General features: G+C 34.9%; 2 protein-coding genes across 4 annotated transcripts; one reads left to right on the top strand and one right to left on the bottom strand.

The window, feature by feature from the left end:
* Positions 1 to 3,690: 3,690 nt before the first annotated feature.
* LOC120076800 (transcriptional corepressor SEUSS-like) lies at positions 3,691 to 15,698 on the top strand. Of its 3 annotated transcripts, XM_090312973.1 has the most exons (11): positions 3,691 to 4,138; positions 4,338 to 4,431; positions 4,612 to 6,021; positions 6,112 to 6,231; positions 7,221 to 7,269; positions 7,418 to 7,632; positions 7,731 to 7,799; positions 8,810 to 8,907; positions 10,111 to 10,204; positions 11,921 to 11,990; positions 14,395 to 15,698. In XM_090312973.1, the coding sequence occupies exons 3-11, from the start codon at positions 4,951 to 4,953 to the stop codon at positions 15,342 to 15,344; spliced, it is 2,736 nt and encodes a 911-aa protein (XP_090169099.1). In that variant the 5' UTR covers positions 3,691 to 4,138; positions 4,338 to 4,431; positions 4,612 to 4,950; the 3' UTR covers positions 15,345 to 15,698. The 3 variants fall into 3 exon arrangements, with proteins under 3 accessions (XP_090169099.1, XP_038886642.1, XP_038886644.1); XM_039030714.2 differs by lacking the exon at positions 4,338 to 4,431; XM_039030716.2 differs by lacking the exon at positions 4,338 to 4,431 and having other exon boundaries at positions 3,710 to 4,022.
* Positions 15,699 to 16,105: 407 nt separating this feature from the next.
* LOC120076577 (sequence-specific DNA binding transcription factor) lies at positions 16,106 to 19,267 on the bottom strand. Its single transcript, XM_039030449.2, has 5 exons — positions 19,004 to 19,267; positions 18,440 to 18,569; positions 18,098 to 18,298; positions 17,817 to 17,987; positions 16,106 to 16,840 (listed from the first exon to the last, which is right to left on the bottom strand). Exons 1-5 carry the CDS (start codon positions 19,135 to 19,137, stop codon positions 16,397 to 16,399), a joined length of 1,080 nt encoding a protein of 359 aa, XP_038886377.1. The 5' UTR covers positions 19,138 to 19,267; the 3' UTR covers positions 16,106 to 16,396.
* Between the last annotated feature and the right edge of the window lie 506 nt (positions 19,268 to 19,773).

The following is a 19,773-nucleotide window of genomic DNA, read 5'->3' as shown; positions in this document are numbered from 1 at the left end:
AACCTCCAATAAATTCTTTACTACTATCACTCTCACGAATTTTCTCAATTATAGCTAAATTACACCTCACTAAAAAACTCAAAGTGTTCATCTCCGGTAGAATTAGACATAATTGTCTTCATCTTCTCCCAAATATATAGTTAAAGACATTGACAACTAAATAACATAAACTTCATTAGTAAACTCTGTCTTAATAGACTTCAACTGATTTATCAAAGTGGCAATCTCATTAATATATAAATGACTAGAAACATATATCCTTAGTCCTTTGCTTGTTGAAATATTTCTAAGAAGATAGGTTTTACTATTACTAGACGGCTTCTCATACCTTGTTTATAAACGCTTCTATTAGCTCTACTACACTAATCTCATTGACTTCAAGACTTGTCATACTCATTAATAGACACATTTGATGCTTGCAATTGCTTCTTCATTCAAGGTGTCCTAATCTTCATTTGACTTTTCTTTCGATCTCTTTTTTAGTGTCTTATGCACTTTATTGTAGGTTTAGAAATCCCCTAACCTGGATCTTTCAATGCCCAAAAAAAATTTCTATCAAATTTTATGGCTCCTTTGAAACATTTTGGCTTTGATGATCCTATGAACTCTTTAGCCAAATAGGCAAATACCACTTGTTGAAAATTTATACGAGATATAAATTATTGCGAAACAAACTAAATTATATCTAAACTTTTATTACATAGGTTAGAGTCAAAAAAATAATTGATCACAAAAGAATAAATAAAGAAGATAAGAGAAAAGGAGAGAACGACGCAACAAAAGTAATATTAGTTTGCTCCGGTCTTAGGATTATGTCTAGTCTTCTCAACTTGTAGATTATACTATGATGGAGATTATAGAAGAGCCCTCAAACTAGCAATACAAAACTCTTTCAAATGGTCCAACAAGAACTATGTGATTGTGAGTATGACAACTCGACATTTTGGGATTAACAACAAAAAAGAAATACCCCAATCCAAATGAATATTAATTGTATTCTAAAGAACTCACTGCCACACACACAAACTCATTATAAGTTTGATCAAGAAGAAATTGCTTTTGCCATTGGTCACTCTCTAGCACCTTAAGAAAAACTTTCATAAATCTACGTACATGTGTATGTGCGCGGATTCCATTCTAACAAATATTGACTCAAGTATATTGAGAGTTCAATTCAAAGAGCTCATATTTGGTAAGATGAAGAACACTACTTGACTTTGAGGATAATCCTATTACGTTATGAAACTCTTTTATCCAATGATTTGAGTGGATTGGAAAGACTTCACTTTCTAGGTATGCATGCGAATTAATAATTTTTTTTATCTTATGAGTTCAAAATCTCCAGGAGGTTAGATCAGGTTTTACGATATCCATACTTTGACTCTTTTTTCTTTTCGATCAAAGTATTTTCTTTATACGTAAATATTAAATCTCAACCTAGCTCAAGTAATATCCCCACATAATAACCCATCACATCCCTTACCTAACTTAACTATCTCCATAGTTTTACTAAATGTGGATTTTCAACCAACTTTGAACAAAAGGACTCTAATCGCTTTACCAATTTCATTCTTCTTATAATAATTCTACCACCCCAAAACAAACCAAATAGCTACCTTGTTCATATTAAGCATCCACCTTCAACTTGATATCCCATATAATATGTCATATCCAATGTTTATGCTCATAATACATGCTATGCTTAGCCTTTCAAATCATGTCCATTCAAGGACAACAAAGAGATTTTCTTAGAAAGTGATGGGCATGCCATCCTTACACAGGTTAAAATTTGATATTTTATTTTGTGTTTTTAGTTCAATGTCTATAGATTAAGAATTTGAACTTCAAACCTCAATGATATTTATGTTATTTAAAAAAAAAAAAAAGTCTTAACCAATTGAACTATGTCTAGATTAGCGTATCGATAATGAATATACAAACGAAGATTTCTATATAATTCATTTGACTTTTCTTTCGATGGAGAAGTCTAATGGTAGGACACAACTAATTGATTGAGTCAAACAACTTGTCGACCACCTAAAAGAAAATATTTATTCTAATCTTGAATTAAGTTCCCAAGATTGACAAATGTAATTCATATTTGTTATACATACTACTAAATTCTCCACTCATCTCACTAATTTTAGCTCTAGAGTAATTTTGACCTGCACCACCACACTACATAAGTTAACCATTTGTACTTCTACCTCCCTTTCACTTACCTCGTGTCTCAAACTATTCAACAATTCCAACTTATGTTTCCTTCTATTTACTCTTTGAACTTTAAAATTGTGTTTGGTATGACGAGTTAAAAAAATGATATATTCATGAACCATCAATGTATTTAAATTTTCAATTTTTATATTCCATAGGCCGTTGAATTTTTAATTTTATGTCTAATAAATTATTGACATATTCAATATTTTCTAAAATTCATGAACTTGATTTACGTCAAATTGAAAGTTTAGAGTCCTATATAAATATTTGTTTTGCAGAATGTCTATAGGTACTTATACCGACAATTTTGCACCTGCTAGGTCATTGCATTTTCCCTTTCATATTTAACAATTCATTGACTTATTTAATATTTTATAAAATTTACAAACATACCTTATGCTAAATTGAAAGTTCAGAGACCTATATAAATCCTTGAACTTTAAGAAGTAGGTAATAGGTTCTTAAACTTTCAATTACTTACGTAATAGATCATTGAAATTTTAATTTTGTGCTTAGTAAATTATCGACATATTCAACATTTCAAAAAATTCATGAACCTGTCTTATGCTAAACTGAAAGTTGAAAATCCTATATAAAATCAACTAACTTTTAAAAATTTCAAACAAATCTAATAAACACAAACTTAAAAGTTTGGATCAACAACTTAAAAAGGAGTTTGTTTTTAGACAAAACATAGTGTCCAAGTAATAATAGAACTTGAGAGTACAATTGCACCCTCAGGACTTGGAAGATGGATGTATGATGGCGATATATATATGGATAATGATTAAGTTTAGTTATCTATCCTCATACAACTCCTCATTTATGACCTACCAAAAAGGTAACAATTTTAAATCTAAAATTTCTAGCCACGAGGATAACTAGTGGACTTCACAAAGATAAGTGTAGAGCGGAATGATTAGGTGTAGCCTATATCATGTATTTTTTTTAAAAGATATTAAATAATAATAATAATTTAATTTATTTTTATGGTCTCAACGATTCGTGTTCGTGCTGCTTTTTGACGAATTGATCTTCTTGGTCTTATCTAGTGTGTTTATTGTTTACGAATATTTTTTCTTTTTGAACTTTAAGTTGTTCTTTGTTTTGCTGTTGTCCCTAGTTTGTGGAGTTTTGAATTCTTTTCTCTGGCTTTCTCTCAGGTGTTTTGTGAGTTTGCATTTATATGTTGGGTTTGTTCTAGTTTTATCTTGGCTTTGTTTTGGTTTTGTTACACTGTCTTTACTTGTGCTTTGTTGCTTTGATTCAGGGCTGTGAGATCCTCTTGTTGTTGTATAATAATAACATCTATTCTAATTTTTTTTTTTTTTTTTGAATAACTGACTCGACTGGCGTAGTACCTAAATTTTTTCATATGTGTGTGGTGTTGGGGATGGATGGATGATGATGATGATGATGATGGTGGAGGTGGTGGTGTGTTTTTATTAGCAAAAAGTGTTTAATGAAAGAAGAATAGCGTTTGACTTGGTTTGTCACATGGAATAAGTAAGAGAGAGAGAGAGAGAGAGAAGAAGTTAAAAGGGAAAGAAGGAATGAAGAAAATTCAATCAGATCGAATAGAAGTTTGACGTCCACAAGGACACCCATCAACTTTCTCTCTCTAAACCCCCCTTTCTCTCTCTAAGCATACGGCCGAAGAACTGGGTTTTTGCAATTTTTGGTTAATGAGAGAGAAAAAATATCACTCCACCGCAACTTCTCTTCACACTCTCGAACCCTAGCCAAGGAGCTTCCACTTTATCATTTTTTAACAACTCAATCAACATCTCGGAGATTGCTTTCAAGTAATTCAACTCAAATTTCATCTTCTTCTCTTTTCTTTCTTTTCTTTCTTCAAATATTCTGATCGGTTTTTCTTCAAATCTTCCATTGAAATCTCTTCTTCAAGTATTACTTCCAGGTGAGTTTTTGCTGCTGTTCTACTTTATTTATTTATTTTTTTCTTTTCTTTTTCGAATTTACTTCGCTTCACTTGATTTCCTTTCATTTTTCTCTTTATTTCACTCTTTGGATCGTTTTTGCTATTTTCTCTCTCTGTTTTTTTATTAATTTTTTCGATTATAATTATATATATATTTTTTTATTTTTTTTCATCTTAGTTCGGGAAGAATTTCAGCTTCGAAGATTGTTGTTATTGTTGATTTTTTTTCCCCAATTGTGTGTCATTTTTCAATATTGAGGATTTGTGTTTGAGTAAGTTCCTATTCCTTAATTATTCCTTTTTTTTTTTTGGGGTTAATTGTGATGACTTCAATGTGCATTTAAGTTGGATTAAGAGATTGTTTTTTGGTTTGATTTTTTTGATAAAATTTTAGTGTTTTTGTTTATGAAGATAAAATGAATGTTGCCTGAAGTTCGTCGTGTTCTATACAGATTCATGCGAAAGCCCTTCAAGGATTACTCTAGTGAAGATTGTCTGGTTGTAGAATGTTCAAAACCAGGGCTTGTTCCATCGTTTCAGCATCTTTTGGTCTACAGCTATTATTCAGTAAAAATCCGCACCATGTGCTGAGGCTCAAAACCTTTCCGTTTCTATTGGTTCATCATAACGACCATGAAGTTTGCAATCAAGATTGTGGGGGACAAATGTTCTTTGGACTGAACCCTCTTATGTGCCTTGCACGAGTTCTTGTGTATTAGTCAATTAATGTTACTTTAGATAGTTTTCCTTTTCCCCCCTTCTTTACGAGTGTGTATAGATTTTTGAAGAAGATGGTACCTTCGGGGCCATCTACTCCCATTGGTGGTGCGCAATCTGTTTCACCATCGCTTTTGAGATCAAATTCTGGAATGATGGGAGCACAAGGGGGGCTGCCTTCTCAGTCAGCTTTTCCTCCTCTTGTATCCCCACGGGCACAGTTTAGCAGTATGAATATGCTTGGTAATGCGCCCAGTATGTCTTCTCTCCTAAATCAGTCATTTGGGAATGGAGTTCCGAATTCTGGGCCCTCAGGCCTTGGAAACAGCCAACGAGGAGGTATGGACCCTGGTTCTGAGTCAGATCCATTCTCACTTATTGGCAATGGTGTCAACTTCAACAATACCCCATCCTCATTGGTGACATCAAATACAGCAAACCCTGGTTCATCTAGTCAAGTTTCAGGGCAGCAATTTTCAAATCATTCTAGCAGCCAAATAATACCCAATCAACAGCAACCACAACAAATTGAACCGCAGAACTTCCAACATAGCCAGCATTCTATGCAACAGTTCGCAATGTCTAATAACACACAGCAGTCACAGCAGCAACAACAACACCAGTTCCAACGAGGAAGCTTAGGTGGTGTTGGACCTGTCAAATTAGAGCCCCAAATAAATAATATTGATCTTCAAGGACAGCAACTACAGCAGCAGCAGCAGTTGCAGTCAATGAGGAACCTTGGTCCTGTGAAAATGGAACCACAACAACTTCAATCAATGAGAAACATGGGTCCTGTGAAATTGGAACCTCAACAGTCTGATCAGTCATTGTTTCTACAGCAGCAACATCAACATCAACAGCAACAGCAACAGCAACAGCAACAACAGCAGTTACTCAGTATGTCTAGGCAGTCCTCTCAGGCTGCTGCTGCACAGATTAATCTTTTGCAACAACAAAGACTCTTGCAATTTCAACACCAACAGCAACTCCTGAAGGCCATACCTCAGCAAAGACCGCATTTGCCTCAACAATTTCAACAACAAAATTTGCCCTTGAGATCCCCTGTAAAATCAGTTTATGAACCTGGCATGTGTGCTCGACGTTTAACAAATTATATGTGTCAACAACAGCAAAGGCCTGAAGTAAGATTGTGTCACTTAATTGTTTCATTTGGTAGCAGTACAACTTATAATGTAAGCTATATGATCTGTATAATCACATCTATTTTGTAGGACAACAATATTGAGTTCTGGAGGAAATTTGTTGCGGATTACTTTGCTCCCCATGCGAAAAAGAAATGGTGTGTTTCCATGTACGGAAATGGTCGTCAAACAACTGGTGTATTTCCACAGGTCTGCTGCAATAAAACCCTGTAACTTTGACTTCTTTTGAACTCGGGCCGGGGGGGGGGGGGGGTGGGTGGGTGGGGAGGAATGAGGGAGGATCATAGTAAATGGGACACTAAAAAGTAAAATAAGGAGTGAGAAAAGTGTCTTTCCACCGTTCTGCTGCTAGGGAAACCTTGTAATTTTGATAATTCTGAGGAGGACGTTTAAATTCTGTTGCTCTGGAGCTGATTGCCCTTTTGCAATAGGAAATAATCTCAAGTAAGAGAAGAGAGAGAGGTACCAGGGTAAGGTTGCAATGCAACTATTAGTCACATTCGAACTTGGTTCTAAGTCCCAACCCAGTATATTTAAATAATTTCCACGATTGCAATTAATTAAAATGTGGGAGAGCAAGGGGAGGGAGAGATGTTAAGAGAGAGAGAGCAGTGGAGGTCTTGATCTTGGAACTACTAGAGGCAGATTTGAAACTTCGTGCTAAGCCCCAGCCTACTCTATTTAAATGTTTTCCATGATTGCAATTGTTTGGAATGAATTGCAATGCAGGAGAGGAAGGGAGGAATGAGGGGCTTAATGTACTGACATTAAGAGACGGAGAGAGAAATATCTGGGTGAGAATGCAACTACTGGGGCACAATTTAAACTTGTACCAAGCCCTAGTCCCACTACATTTTGAAATTTCTATGATTGCAATTGTTTGGGATGCAACAAAGGATTGTGTTGGGGAGGGGCTAAGTTTTTGGACATAGAGAGAGGGAGAGAGCCTCACTATATTGACCATTACTTCTTGTGAATTTCGGACTTTTCGTTATCATTCCTTCCTTTGATAAACTAATATGCTGGTTTCATCCAAAAAAATTATAATAATAATAACAACAATACGAATAAAATAACAAACCTAATATACTGGTGAAGATTCATGGTGATCTTATTTGCTTTAAAATGTTTAGCATAGATGTAAGTAAAAGTAGTAATCCTTGTGGTGCATTTCGCAGGATGTTTGGCATTGTGAAATATGCAACCGCAAGCCTGGTCGAGGTTTTGGTAATTGCATTCTGGATTTTGTACTTGTGCACTAACTACTGTTCTTGGTTCTGTGTTAATTTCCTCTCAATATATTACTTTTTTCTTTTGGTTTATTTATTTTTTTAACGGACTTCTCAACTATATCTAAATTCTCTCAACATTTCAGAAGCGACTTTTGAAGTTCTTCCAAGGCTGTTCAAAATCAAGTATGAGAGTGGAACGCTCGAAGAGCTTCTCTATGTTGATATGCCCCGCGAATATCATAATTCATCAGGACAAATTGTCCTAGATTACGCGAAAGCAATACAAGAAAGCGTTTTTGAGCAACTTCGTGTTGTTCGTGATGGCCAACTTCGAATAGTTTTTTCTCCAGACTTAAAGGTCAAATTAGGAAGCTTCTTACTTTTCTTTTTTCACAATTCATTCTCTTCTTAGCCAACATGTTATGTATCTTATGTTCCTTTCTTTTCTTATATCAGATATGTTCTTGGGAATTTTGTGCTCGACGTCATGAAGAGCTTATTCCTCGAAGGTTGCTAATACCTCAGGTATTGATGAAGAACAGTTTAGTTAAATGTTTCAAAAAGCTCTTCAAGCTGCCGCATCCTTTTTGTGGTACAAGGAAGTTAGTCACATTTTTAGGGGTGTCTCCTCTTTTGACCGGTTTATTGACATGGTTCTTTCTACGGCTTTCTTTTGGTGAAAAAATAAGCATCCTTTTGCTCTTTATAGTCTCTCTTATTTTTCAATTTGAGATCTTTGTTGTAATTCACTATTAAGGTGTTTGGAGTTTTACTTCCCTATCTCATTCCAAAAAAAAAAAAAATTACTATATATGGGTTCATTTTTTTTCCTTTTTAACAAATTCTTTTTCCCATTTTTATTCACGTATGTATTTATGTACAAACCCAGAGGATCCTTAATTTTGGATTAAAGTCTAGAGTGAAGAGGGAGATCATCTACTTTAAAGGCAATGACTCATTTATATGTAACGATACTGCTTGGGCATTCCCTCAAATTCCCGCACTTAGTTTCAAAGGAGTTCTAAATATCGGCAAAAAGAGGCCCACATAATTAAAGATTAAATGCCCCTTTTGAATCTCTGATTCATATTAACATTCCTTAGAACAATTGACCACCTTAATCCTCCTTATTGTCTATGCAATATCTAGTGATGGTTATTTGAAAATGAGATTCCTGGCTTTCTGGTTTGCATGGTTGTTTCTATGTGGAGGGAAAAAAATAGAGAAGGAAAAAAAAAAAAAAAAAGAGAGCAACTTTAAACTGATAAAGGGAAAAGGTCAGTACAAAGTCTTTAATAGGCTTTGTGCTATTTACATATTTTGTTAGATCAACTTCTGTGCATGTCTATGTACAATACAGCCTTATGCATTCCCAGTTCACCCTGTTTCATGTCTCTATTATTGCATTTCACAGGGTATCATGAACCTCCTTGACCTTTGGTTGAGATTGTTCTGCTTAGAAATAGAAGATTAATATGTCGATGGTTGACTTTTGTTGGTTATTTGATTTGCTGATACTTGATTGTGGCGTGCAGGTTAGTCAGCTGGGTGCAGCTGCTCAGAAGTATCAGACTGCAATTCAAAATGCATCATCTAACTTGCCTACTCCGGAGTTGCAAAATAATTGCAATATGTAATGCGTACTTTTTTGAAAAATATCTGCATTATGTCTATAATTCATCTTCATATTTGTAGTTTTGACTGGCTTATTATGTTTTCTTTGATATGGAATTGTCCAAATTGGTCAGTTGTAAAGGTATCTGATTATTTGAATGTATTGTTACGTGCTTTTTCCATGCCCTCTCTCCTGAAGTAAATGGGCATTAGGATGACAAATCTTTTTGGGTGACCTCTTTCATTTGCCTATTTCACTCACTTGAGGACCTTATGCCTATGCTATACTGATCCTTTTATGGTAAATAAGAACATTTCGTTAGTGGTAGCTGTTTACTTCCCCAAATGAAAGCAGGTCTTCCTTTAGTAAGGCTGATGTAAACATGATGCATTGTCTTTTACATGATGGTAAATTGATTCAATTATTTCTGGTAGCAGTTAGGGTTAAAGTCATTTTTTATCCTCGGAACCATTTTAACTTTCTGTTACCAAGCTGTTAATTGTTCCTAATGTTTGCTTTTTATGATTAGAGTTTGATTGCTTAATTGCCCTTGTATTTTGTCAAACAGAAAGTTATGTTACTGATGCTTACTGATTGGGAATGTGTTATACAAACATCTTTGGAACTAGGTGTTGCATGTTGAATTTCTAGGTTGTGCGGTAGGATAAATTGACATATCAATGATTTGTGTATTCAGAAAAATTACTGTGTAAGTTGTATATGTATGCCAGAATCAGATGTATTAACATTGTGGAGTTTTCTTACGATCTCCTTGATTTGTGTTAAAAATTGAGAATAGCAGCAGAGTAGCAGAAAATTGGAAAAAATTAAGAAATTGGGAAGTGGTTGAAAAAGTTAGATTCCATGCAGTTGAATGATGCTCAATTAAAAAAGGAATTCTGTAATTACACCTACAATAAATTTACATTGGTGTTTTTTTTTTTTTTTTTTTTGTGGATTAATTTAGTGGAATGATTTGGGATTTTGTTACTATGTAAGGGGCATAGATCTGGGAAGGGTATAGATCTCATTATAACTAATTTTAGAAGGTATGCATTGGTAAATTTCTCTACTTGGGAATTTATTATTATGGTAACTTTTCACTAATTCTATCCAAAGTTTATCTCCTTTTTTGTATTTTTTTTAAAAAATGTTATGGATATTCTTTGAGCTTCATTCTAAAAATAGTAAGAGTTCTGACTTTGATGGAAACTTTTTCAGGTTTGTGGGCTCAGCTAGACAATTGGCCAAGGCATTGGAAGTGCCTTTAGTAAATGACTTGGGATATACGAAGAGATACGTCCGGTGCCTTCAGGTAATGTTCTATATCAACTTATGGTTGTGTGCTAAGATTACTTCCACGCAAGGATGAAAACATCAATGACTCAAATTTATGGATGGATTGGCGGATATTTGAATATCAATGGACATTCGGGAAAAAATCACAGATATCGCAAAAATATGTTGAAATTTTGTGAGTTTCTTAATAAAACATTCAAGAAAACAAGTCCTAAGCAATCATTTTAAGCAGATATATTATTAACATATACATTAATATGAAAATAGATAGTTAAGTAATATGTCAAGAAATGAACAGAAATTGGATTAATTCGGATATGTTAATACAAACAATACATTGTCTAACAATAATGAGATATTTGTTTGGATTGTAGACAACCATTAATATGTTATTGATAAATGTATAAGAAAGACAATGAAGGAGTGGTCGAGGCTAATTTTCAATATGATTTTTGTATGGATTTGTGACCCTAAATTATTGGCTTAACGGAACAACTCATGCTACAACTTTTTAAAGTGAGAAGTCAAGGTATATGTCGGTAGTAAGGAGAGAAGAAAAGCTGCAAAATACCACAGATATCAGCAAAATATTGTGGATATTAAGTAAAATATCGACAATTATAGGTAAATTATTGATAGAATATCACAAATATTTTGATAGTCAATGGTAAAAAAAGAAATATCAGGCTGTGATTTGGTCTAGCATCCCATGTGCAGTTTTTATCAAAGATTTGGGAGGAAAGAAATGATTGAATCTTCAACAACTGCTCAAAATCATCAAACGATATCCTTAAATCATCCATTTTTAATGCTATGTTTTGGTGTAAACAACTACCACCCTTAAAGATCATAGCCTTAGATTTATTGCATCAAATTCGAAATTGTTTTTGTATCCCTAGGTCCCCAGTAAATTCGCTTCTTATTACATATATATATATATATCGGTAAAAGATCGACAATATTTTGGTCAATAGTGGGTTTTTTTTTTTTTTTGGTTTTGTTTTGTTTGGGGGGGCGTTAGGAAACTCAAAATTGTTTCTAGTGAAATGTGCCTGGAGATTGCAACTTGCAACAGGCCTTACATTTTGATATCTTAGCAAGGATTGATGGGTATATATACCAAGAGCGACAGTTTGGTGTTTATATTGTTAAACGTGTTAATTTCATATATGGAAAAAGAAATCATCAAATTGGGTTCTAGGCACTAGAAATGCAACCTCCAATGATATTGTCTGCTTTATTCACCTTTCTTGGTTGGGGTTTACCTATTGCTCTCTCTATCTCTCTCTATTCACCTTTCTTGTTTAGGGTTTAACTATTGAATTTGTTGATGTTGGCCTTTTATTCCCAACACTTTGTTGATGTTGGCCTTGTGATCTTTAATTTGAAAAAAATATATATAATCGAAATTGTATTAAATTCCATAAAAAAGTTAATTTGTATAAATTTGTTATATGAAATTGTATGTGGAAAGGAATGTATGAAAGAAGGGAATGATTTAAAAACTATATTGAGAAGTTGAGGAGTGTACTTGTAGTGTAGGACTTTCTCAAGTTTAGAATCAAATCTAATATTCAAAATTACGTTTTTTTCTTTTTTTTCCCTTTATATATATATATATATATATATATATAAAAGAACTCATTATCATTATTATTATTATTAAGACAAATAAAAAAGAAACTGTTATTGGCTCAGATTTTCTGATAGCTATCTTTTGGGTACATTGTAGATATCAGAAGTCGTCAATAGTATGAAGGACTTGATAGATTACAGCCAAGAAACTACGACTGGTCCAATTGGTAAGCATAACCTTCATTAATATTGTGTTTGTCATGTTTCCTTTCGTTAAATGTAGCTGTGCTGGATGCTTCTTTGTAGTTTGTTTATATTCACTGTAGAAAATACATTGACAGGGATTCCAGGTAAGATACTGTAGATATTGTTGGAATGGTTTTGTTGTTTCCTTTTCTTCCTCTTCTTTGTGAGTGAAAGAAAAACTTCTCATTGTGGAAAAATGGTGTCAGCAAAGGGATTCAAAAGTATGGTACAAAATCTTAGGGGCTTTCCTTCTGTGGCCGTGTTTTTCACAATGGAGGATCTTTAGATATGGAAAGGTTTTGGGAGGAGGTTTGAGGCTTCATGATATTTTGTTTCTTTTAGTGAACCACACATACTTAGTCTATTTAAAGGTATTAAATGTCTCAAACTTAAGGGACTTTATCTGGGAAGGACAAACCTTTGATGGAGGAAGCCACCTAATTAACTGGGAGTGACCTGTTCTTCCTTAAGCATGGGAAGCTTGGTGTAGGCAACATTAGGATTAAAACACTACCATCTTTTTTAATGGCATGGGGATTTTTCAATGAAGAAAACATCCTGTGGATGAAGGCTGTAAAATCTAAATATACAGTGTTTCCCCATTTATATCCATCTTTGAATAATCATTTGGTGGTAAGGATCCTTTCTTGTTTCGAGAACTCTCTTTCTTCTTTAGGGTTTCAACGTCTATTGTTTGATAGGGAAACAATAGATGTTCTAGCTCTCTCATCTTTGATTGAACGGTTGTGTTTTAGCCCCAAGAGGAGGGATGTCTTTGGAGTCCTTGTCCATTCAATGGCTTCTTCAATACCCCCTTCTTTTGTTGTTTGGTTAGTTCCTCCTTGTCAGAGTGTTTCCATTTATTCCTTGTGTGGAAGGTGAAAGTTCCCGAGGTTAAGTCCATGTGGCCAGTTATGCATGAAATGTTTCTTATAACAAAAAAAAATTTAACACCCTGGATTGGACTTTTCGAAAGGTGTCCAGTTTGGCTGCGGTAGCTGGTGTATTCTTTGTAAGAGAGTGACCAAGAACCTCGTTATTCTTGAGAGATGTGACTTTGTAGGAGTTTGGAGTTATATCTCTCCCGAGTTTCACTTCTGCTATGTTAGTTCTCAAGGTTGTAGAGAGACAGTCGAGGAATTTCTTCTGAAAGCTTCTCTCTGCACGAGTGTTGCTATTGTCGTTCGTCTGGTCAGACAAGCGAGGGTGGGTTTGGGGTATGTGCAAAAAAGAAGTTGAGGAATTTTTTCTCCATTTGCTCTTTTGTGAGAAAGGATTGTTTGTGGTGCGTGGAATTTGTGCTATTTTGTGTGGTCTTTGGGTTCGGAGAAATACCAAATTGTCTAGAGTATTGGGAGATATCTTGGAGTGATGTTTGGTTCCTTGTTAGATTTCATGTATCTCTTTTGGCTTCAATTTCAAAGTTATTTTGTAATTTATCTTTTAGGTTGTATTTCTCTTGATTAAAGCTCCATGTAGTTTGGCTTTCTTTTATGGGCTCCGTCTTTGTATCCTTTCACTTTTTTTCCCCATTTTTTCTATAGAAATTTGGTTTATCCTCAGGGAAAAAAAAAAACACTCCACTGTTGGCACAAAAAGGAAAATTTCTCAGTTAGCTCCAGTTGTTCTGACAGGTCATTGCTGAGTATTCATGTGCTATCGAGAATGGTTCTTCATTTATACTTGAGAACGGCTTGTGAATCAGGTCTTGGGAAAATAAAGTACTCTGAACTTCACCTTCATGATATCTGTTCCCGAACACACCTTTGCTAAGAAAAATGAGAAGAAATTCAAGACCTCGGAATGAAGAAAATATAGCCATAGTAATCTCTGGGTTCAATTATAAAAGATACTCTCTAGAAGTTTGCCATTGGTTTAAAAAATAGTCTTATAATAGTTGCAATGTTACCTGTTCCCTTTTTATATACATTTCAAAACTACTCTTGGAGTAGAAGTTCTTTAGAGTTTTGAATGCAAATTGAGACTCGGTGGTGGTGACTTGGAATGACTATTTGGATTGTGTCTGTTCTAGGTCACCGTCACATTGCTTCCGGTGCCAACTTTTGTCTGAAATTTTGAAGGATTTCTCTACCTCATAAGTTTGTTTCTCTTTTTTTTTTTAGAAAAAAACATTGAGTATTTAAGATCAATAATAGATGAGAAGTAATTTGAGATCTAGGTTGCAATGTCAGGGCATCGATAGCTCTGCTCAACCATATAAGACTTTATGCTGTACAAAACCTTAAGTCGACTTAATACTAATGCTTCAACCTAAACCCCAACTTTATAATCCATACGCTTATTATTAGCTCAATGTTTATTTCATATTTGTTTCATCACCTTACTCATTCTAAATGCCCACTTTGTTCTTGTGACTGTTTGCAGAGAGCTTAGCAAAGTTTCCGAGGAAGACGAATGCTTCACCAGGCTTCCACAGTCAAGCTCAAAATACCGAGCAACAATTACCTCCGCCTCAGCAAACAATTGATCAAAACGCGAACGGTGACCAAAGCTCTGCTCAGGCTGCTTCAATGCAGCTTGCTGCTAACAATGGTGTTCCAAGTGCAAATAACTCTGGTAATCCAGCATCAACTTCATCTCCTGCCAGTACCATTGTTGGGTTACTCCACCAGAACTCCATGAACTCCAGACAGCAGAACTCTATCAATAGCGCCGGAAGCCCTTATGCTGGAAATTCTGCGCAAATATCGTCTCCAGGTTCCTCCACCACGATTGCTCAGGCACAAGCAAACTCCTCGTTCCAATCGCCTACATTGTCCTCACCTAACAATCACCCACAATCATCAATTGGCACTGCAACAACTACTAATCACATGAGTGCCACTAATTCTCCGGCGAATGTTCCCTTGCAACAGCCAACACAATCTTCCGATGCTGATCAAAACGATTCCCAAAGTTCTGTACAAAAAATTATTCAGGAATACATGATGTCGAATCATCTAAACGGGATGAACACCATGACTAGTGTATCCTCTATAGGAGATGATGTGAAAACAGTAAACGGGATGTTGCCAGGAAACAACATTATGAGTCTCAATGGACGGAACGGACTCGTCGGGACTGGAACTGGGAATGGCATTTCTGGTATCCGGAATGCAGGATATGGCTCAATGGGTGGGGGATTTGCTCAGACTTCTACGGTCAGTGGGATGAAGTCTGTAATGGGAAATAACTCGATTACGAACGGGAGAATCGGGATGGCGTCATTGGCTCGAGGACAGAGCATAAATCATCAAGATTTGGGGGACCAGCTTCTTAATGGACTTGGAGCTGTGAATGGATTTAATAATCTTCAATTGGATTATTCAAGCTAAAGGATTAACAGAATGGCCCTCTACTGATGGAAACCACAAGATGAAAACAGGGGTATGGCTCCATGTTCTGTACTGATTTGTTATTTAAATATTAAAAGGAAAAATGTGGTGGCTCAGGGTGTTGCTGATTGGGTTGAGTGAGTTTCTTTGATTTCTAATGTGCAACTTGTGATTTTCCCCCCCTTTTTTCTTTCTTTTTTCCCTTTTTCTTTTTTGAGTTTTCCTTTGCATTTTAGATTATTTACCCTTCTGTTAGTCTTTTTACCTTTTTCTTGGCTTAAAGAGTAATTTTGGAATACGTAAAATTTTACAGCGCCAAATTTCTCTTCAGTTGAATGGATTTTTGTTCTGTCATACAAACTGTAACATGCTGCCTTCATTAATAATTCATTTCTCCAAGCTTCCAATCTTCAAGATCTGTTAGTAAAAAATAAACCAGTTTTAGAGTTCTTTACTCATTGAAATCTCACCCAAAAGAAAATGCAATTCAAAATTGTTCTGATTCAACTTTCAGACAAGAAAGTCCAATTTAAGGTCAATTTATAATCAAAGTTGCTGCAATGGGTTTTCATTCATGTATCGAAACTTCAATTGCAAATAGAATAAAATTCTGATGCGAACATAATAAAAAATGGATAAGAGATTTAATAAAAAGGATGGAGAAATGGATAAGAGATTTAATAAAAAGGATGGAGTTAGTAAAAAAAGAGCATAGATCTTACATGATCTAATGTAATTGAATTTATGACAAAACACCGATAAACAAAAGAAAATTTAACTTTTCAGATTACTACTTTTACTATTGATGAATTACGCTTATAAGAAAATAAACATGGCCTGATTTGCAATCCTAGCATAGTTGCAGGCTTTACATCCTTGTATATAAAAAAAGCTACTTCCTATATTAAAGTGTATACAGATGATCTTTGATTCAATATTAAACATCATTGAAACATCCATTGAGACTGTTCAATAGGTGCAAGCTATAACTAGCCAATTACAGTATTGTTCCTTACAATACCAATTCAACAAAGCATAACACGGCAAGTAGTTCAAAATGAATACTCCTTCAGGTCAGACTCCGTATCGCCCATTGCCAATTCTACCGTACACTCTTCTTCAGTCAGAGGCGGAAGATTCTTGGTTTTGCGCTTGACGTTATGCTTATGCCATTCACTCTTGTGATGCTCTCTAAACTGAGTAGCATCCCCCACGACTACATTGCATGTGCTGCAGCGTTTTCCTTCCTTCATGGCATTCTCGCTGTTGACAGAGATGGTCTGTTTTTGTAAAGCTTCATTTAGCTGAGGAATAGCAGATTCTGATTCCTTTACTTGCCTTGGTGGCAGTTCCACATTCTCGTAATCGTCATCATATTGATCCACATTGGTGTCCCCTTCCTCGTGCAAACAAAAAGAGAGAACTTCAAATCTGCCTTGTAGTTCACTCATTAACGGATTACAGTCTCGATAAAAGCTAGGATCCAATTCACAAATCTGTTGCAACAACCAAACACGAACTCAGTTCCCAGTATTATCAAAGTGCAACCTACTACAGAGCATTCAGTATTTAATGAGAAGTGCACATATGAAATAACTTAATGGTCTAAACTCGATCACTGAGCATTTGAACCAACAGAGAGAAGTGGAAAAACAGCCTCCTTGTAAGTAGAAGCATCAGTGCTACCAAGGAAATGACTCCAGATAAATCTTGAAACTTGACTACATAAAAATGATTTCAACGATTGATGGCTTGAACATGACTAACGAAGCAACTAGCATTAGCTAATGAGTGAACACCAATAGTTCTGGATGGCTCATGAGTATGTCGAGTAAAATTCATCAAGATCACTACTTAAAACTACAGCATTCGATATGGGCAAAGAAAGATGTTACCATATCAAGGAGATGATAAGTAAAATATATACAGAGGCTTTTACCACTACCTAGCTCCGTTCTCATGCACCTCTTTGATTGCCATGATGATGGCAATTTATTATTATTGTATATATCGATACTGATATATCCATATCTTAAGTACGGTGTTTCAAATAATTTCCTTACCTCAACCCCACTCCACCAGCAAAAAGAAATGTGACACAATAATATAGGTAAATAATATTCACATTTCAATTTCTCTTAACATTAGCTGGTTTTAAGCACAACTAAATTCCTAGACCTTGCTTGAAATTCTTATCACATCAAAAACAAAAGTGAATCGTCTATGTTCGTGGCTAGGTTGAAATGAATTGCTTCCTAAAATCTTCGTTCCCAGGATTTATCATGCAATACATGAACAGGCATACATGGCCTAGTCCAACACATGGGCAACTGATGCCACATTGACACCCATGCAGGAACCAACAACCAATGAAAGAATTTAACTTGTCCTAGGAGAAGAGTGAAACGATATCATTATCAAATTGGAGAAAATATGCAAAGCAACAATTGCAATGAAAACACTCAGACTCACAATGCTTCGTTGTTGATTTCCAGACTGATCATTGGAAATGATACTAGCACTCCAAGCATTTAACTTATCAAGGAGAGATGGGAAGTTCTGTTCAGGTACAATATATCGTATTCTCATAGGTGAACGTTTAATGGGGAACTGTTTCTGGAGCTCATGAATGACCTCTAATGCCTGCATATCATAAAAAATATCAGCTGAAAATTGTTGCTTTGAATTTAGAGTCATACAAATTGAAAGTAGAAGAATGTTAATCTAACATTCTGCAAAAAGTATAAACCTACCTGTTTCTTTGAGCTGTGGTTTGGATCAACAGCAAAATGAATTTCCCGCATGAGTCGCTCAATCATGCTAATGGTGTAAGGGCGTTTAGTTTCAGGATTGAAGGTCTTCTGCATAACAATGGTAGCAATATCACGAAACTGATTTGATAATTGAGCCTCCCTCTCCTTCCCAGCAATTTGAAGTTCCCCTTCTTTAAGAATCTAGTACGAGGAAGTTGACAATCTCATCAGTTCATAAGAAATGACCACAAAAAGCACACACCGATAAACAAAATTATCCACAAATTACTAGATGCGATATAAAAACAAGACAAAAACCAATTCTTCAGGAATCCCACCAACCTTCAAACAAATTTCCGTCTGATCATCTGTATCAAAAGCTGCTTTTAAATCTTTTGTTTTTGCAAGAACTCCTTTCGAAACATTCGAATAAACAATTTGCGATTGCAAGACCTCATCCAAATCTTTTTCCCTGTCACAACATACATTATCAAGTTCATAGTACACACACTATACAACACAAATAATAAAATATAAATCAGTACCAAAGTAGGTCAATTAGTAAACAGTTGGGAAAGAAAACTGCCAAAAAAAAAAAAAAAAAAAAAAGACTCATAGTTTGATGCAATTGCAACTCGAGCCCTAAAGTTCAAACAATGATCTGATTGTTCATATTCATATCCATATCCATCTACTTTAACAATTTACCACTCCAACTAATGTTGCCAGTAGCAATTAGAAGAGGGTTTTTCTAATCCGTTGGCGAATAAACTAAAATTGGATGCAATTTCTATCCTATAACAACATCAAAGCTATACCATCTTCAAAGAATAAGAACCCATCAAACAGGTAGAGAAAATCGGATTATTGAGAGAAAAAAAATGATAGGGTTTAAGGGGAACTTACACGCCAGAGCGCCAAGAAAGGACTTTGTTCTTGTAACAGGCAATCTCAAAGCGAAGACCGTGTTTCTTCAAACGAACCACCGCCACGTTCGTCAGCCTCTTCTGCCCGATCGGCTGCACCAGCGATCGGGACATCTTCGTTGAATTTTGCCGATGATAAAACCGCTTTTAGAGGAAGTTTTGTTCCTCCAGTTCGTGTATATATAAGCCTATGCCTAACGGGTTTGTGCGCGTCTCGAGCCTTCTACAAAATACTACCCATCAACTTAACTAAATAAATAAATAAATAAATAATACCTTTTGGTTCCTAAATTTTATTTGGAATTTGAGTTTTATTTTAATTTGGTCCTGAATTTCAAAATTTAACATTTTTAACTTAATTTTTTTAATTAAATACTCACTTTTAATCATTGATGTCATTTTCTATTAATTAATTAAAAATGATTATGAAATGAAATTTTAAATTTAATTTTAAAAGCGATAAAGATAGTGAAACTTAATTAATTATAATTCTTTTAACGATTTTTAATTTATTAACATAAATTAACTCTAAAAAAGAAATGAAAATATTTAGCGAAAATCGATGTTAAAAATATAAATATGAAAATATAGGGACCATATTAAAGCAAAACTCAAATGTCTAATGTAAAATTGTAGCATTTTGAAATTATTAACTAATTTGAAACCAAACTCAAAACTTAAGGTCTGAATGTGTAACATTTGAAACTTAGAGACTAAATAGAAACTAGACTTAAAATCTAGGGATAAAAA

Source organism: Benincasa hispida, chromosome 4 (genome assembly GCF_027475165.1).
Source record: "Benincasa hispida cultivar pf3 chromosome 4, pf3_genome.v1.1, whole genome shotgun sequence".
Lineage (NCBI taxonomy): Eukaryota > Viridiplantae > Streptophyta > Magnoliopsida > Cucurbitales > Cucurbitaceae > Benincasa > Benincasa hispida.
This window is presented reverse-complemented; position numbering and strand designations above follow the sequence as displayed.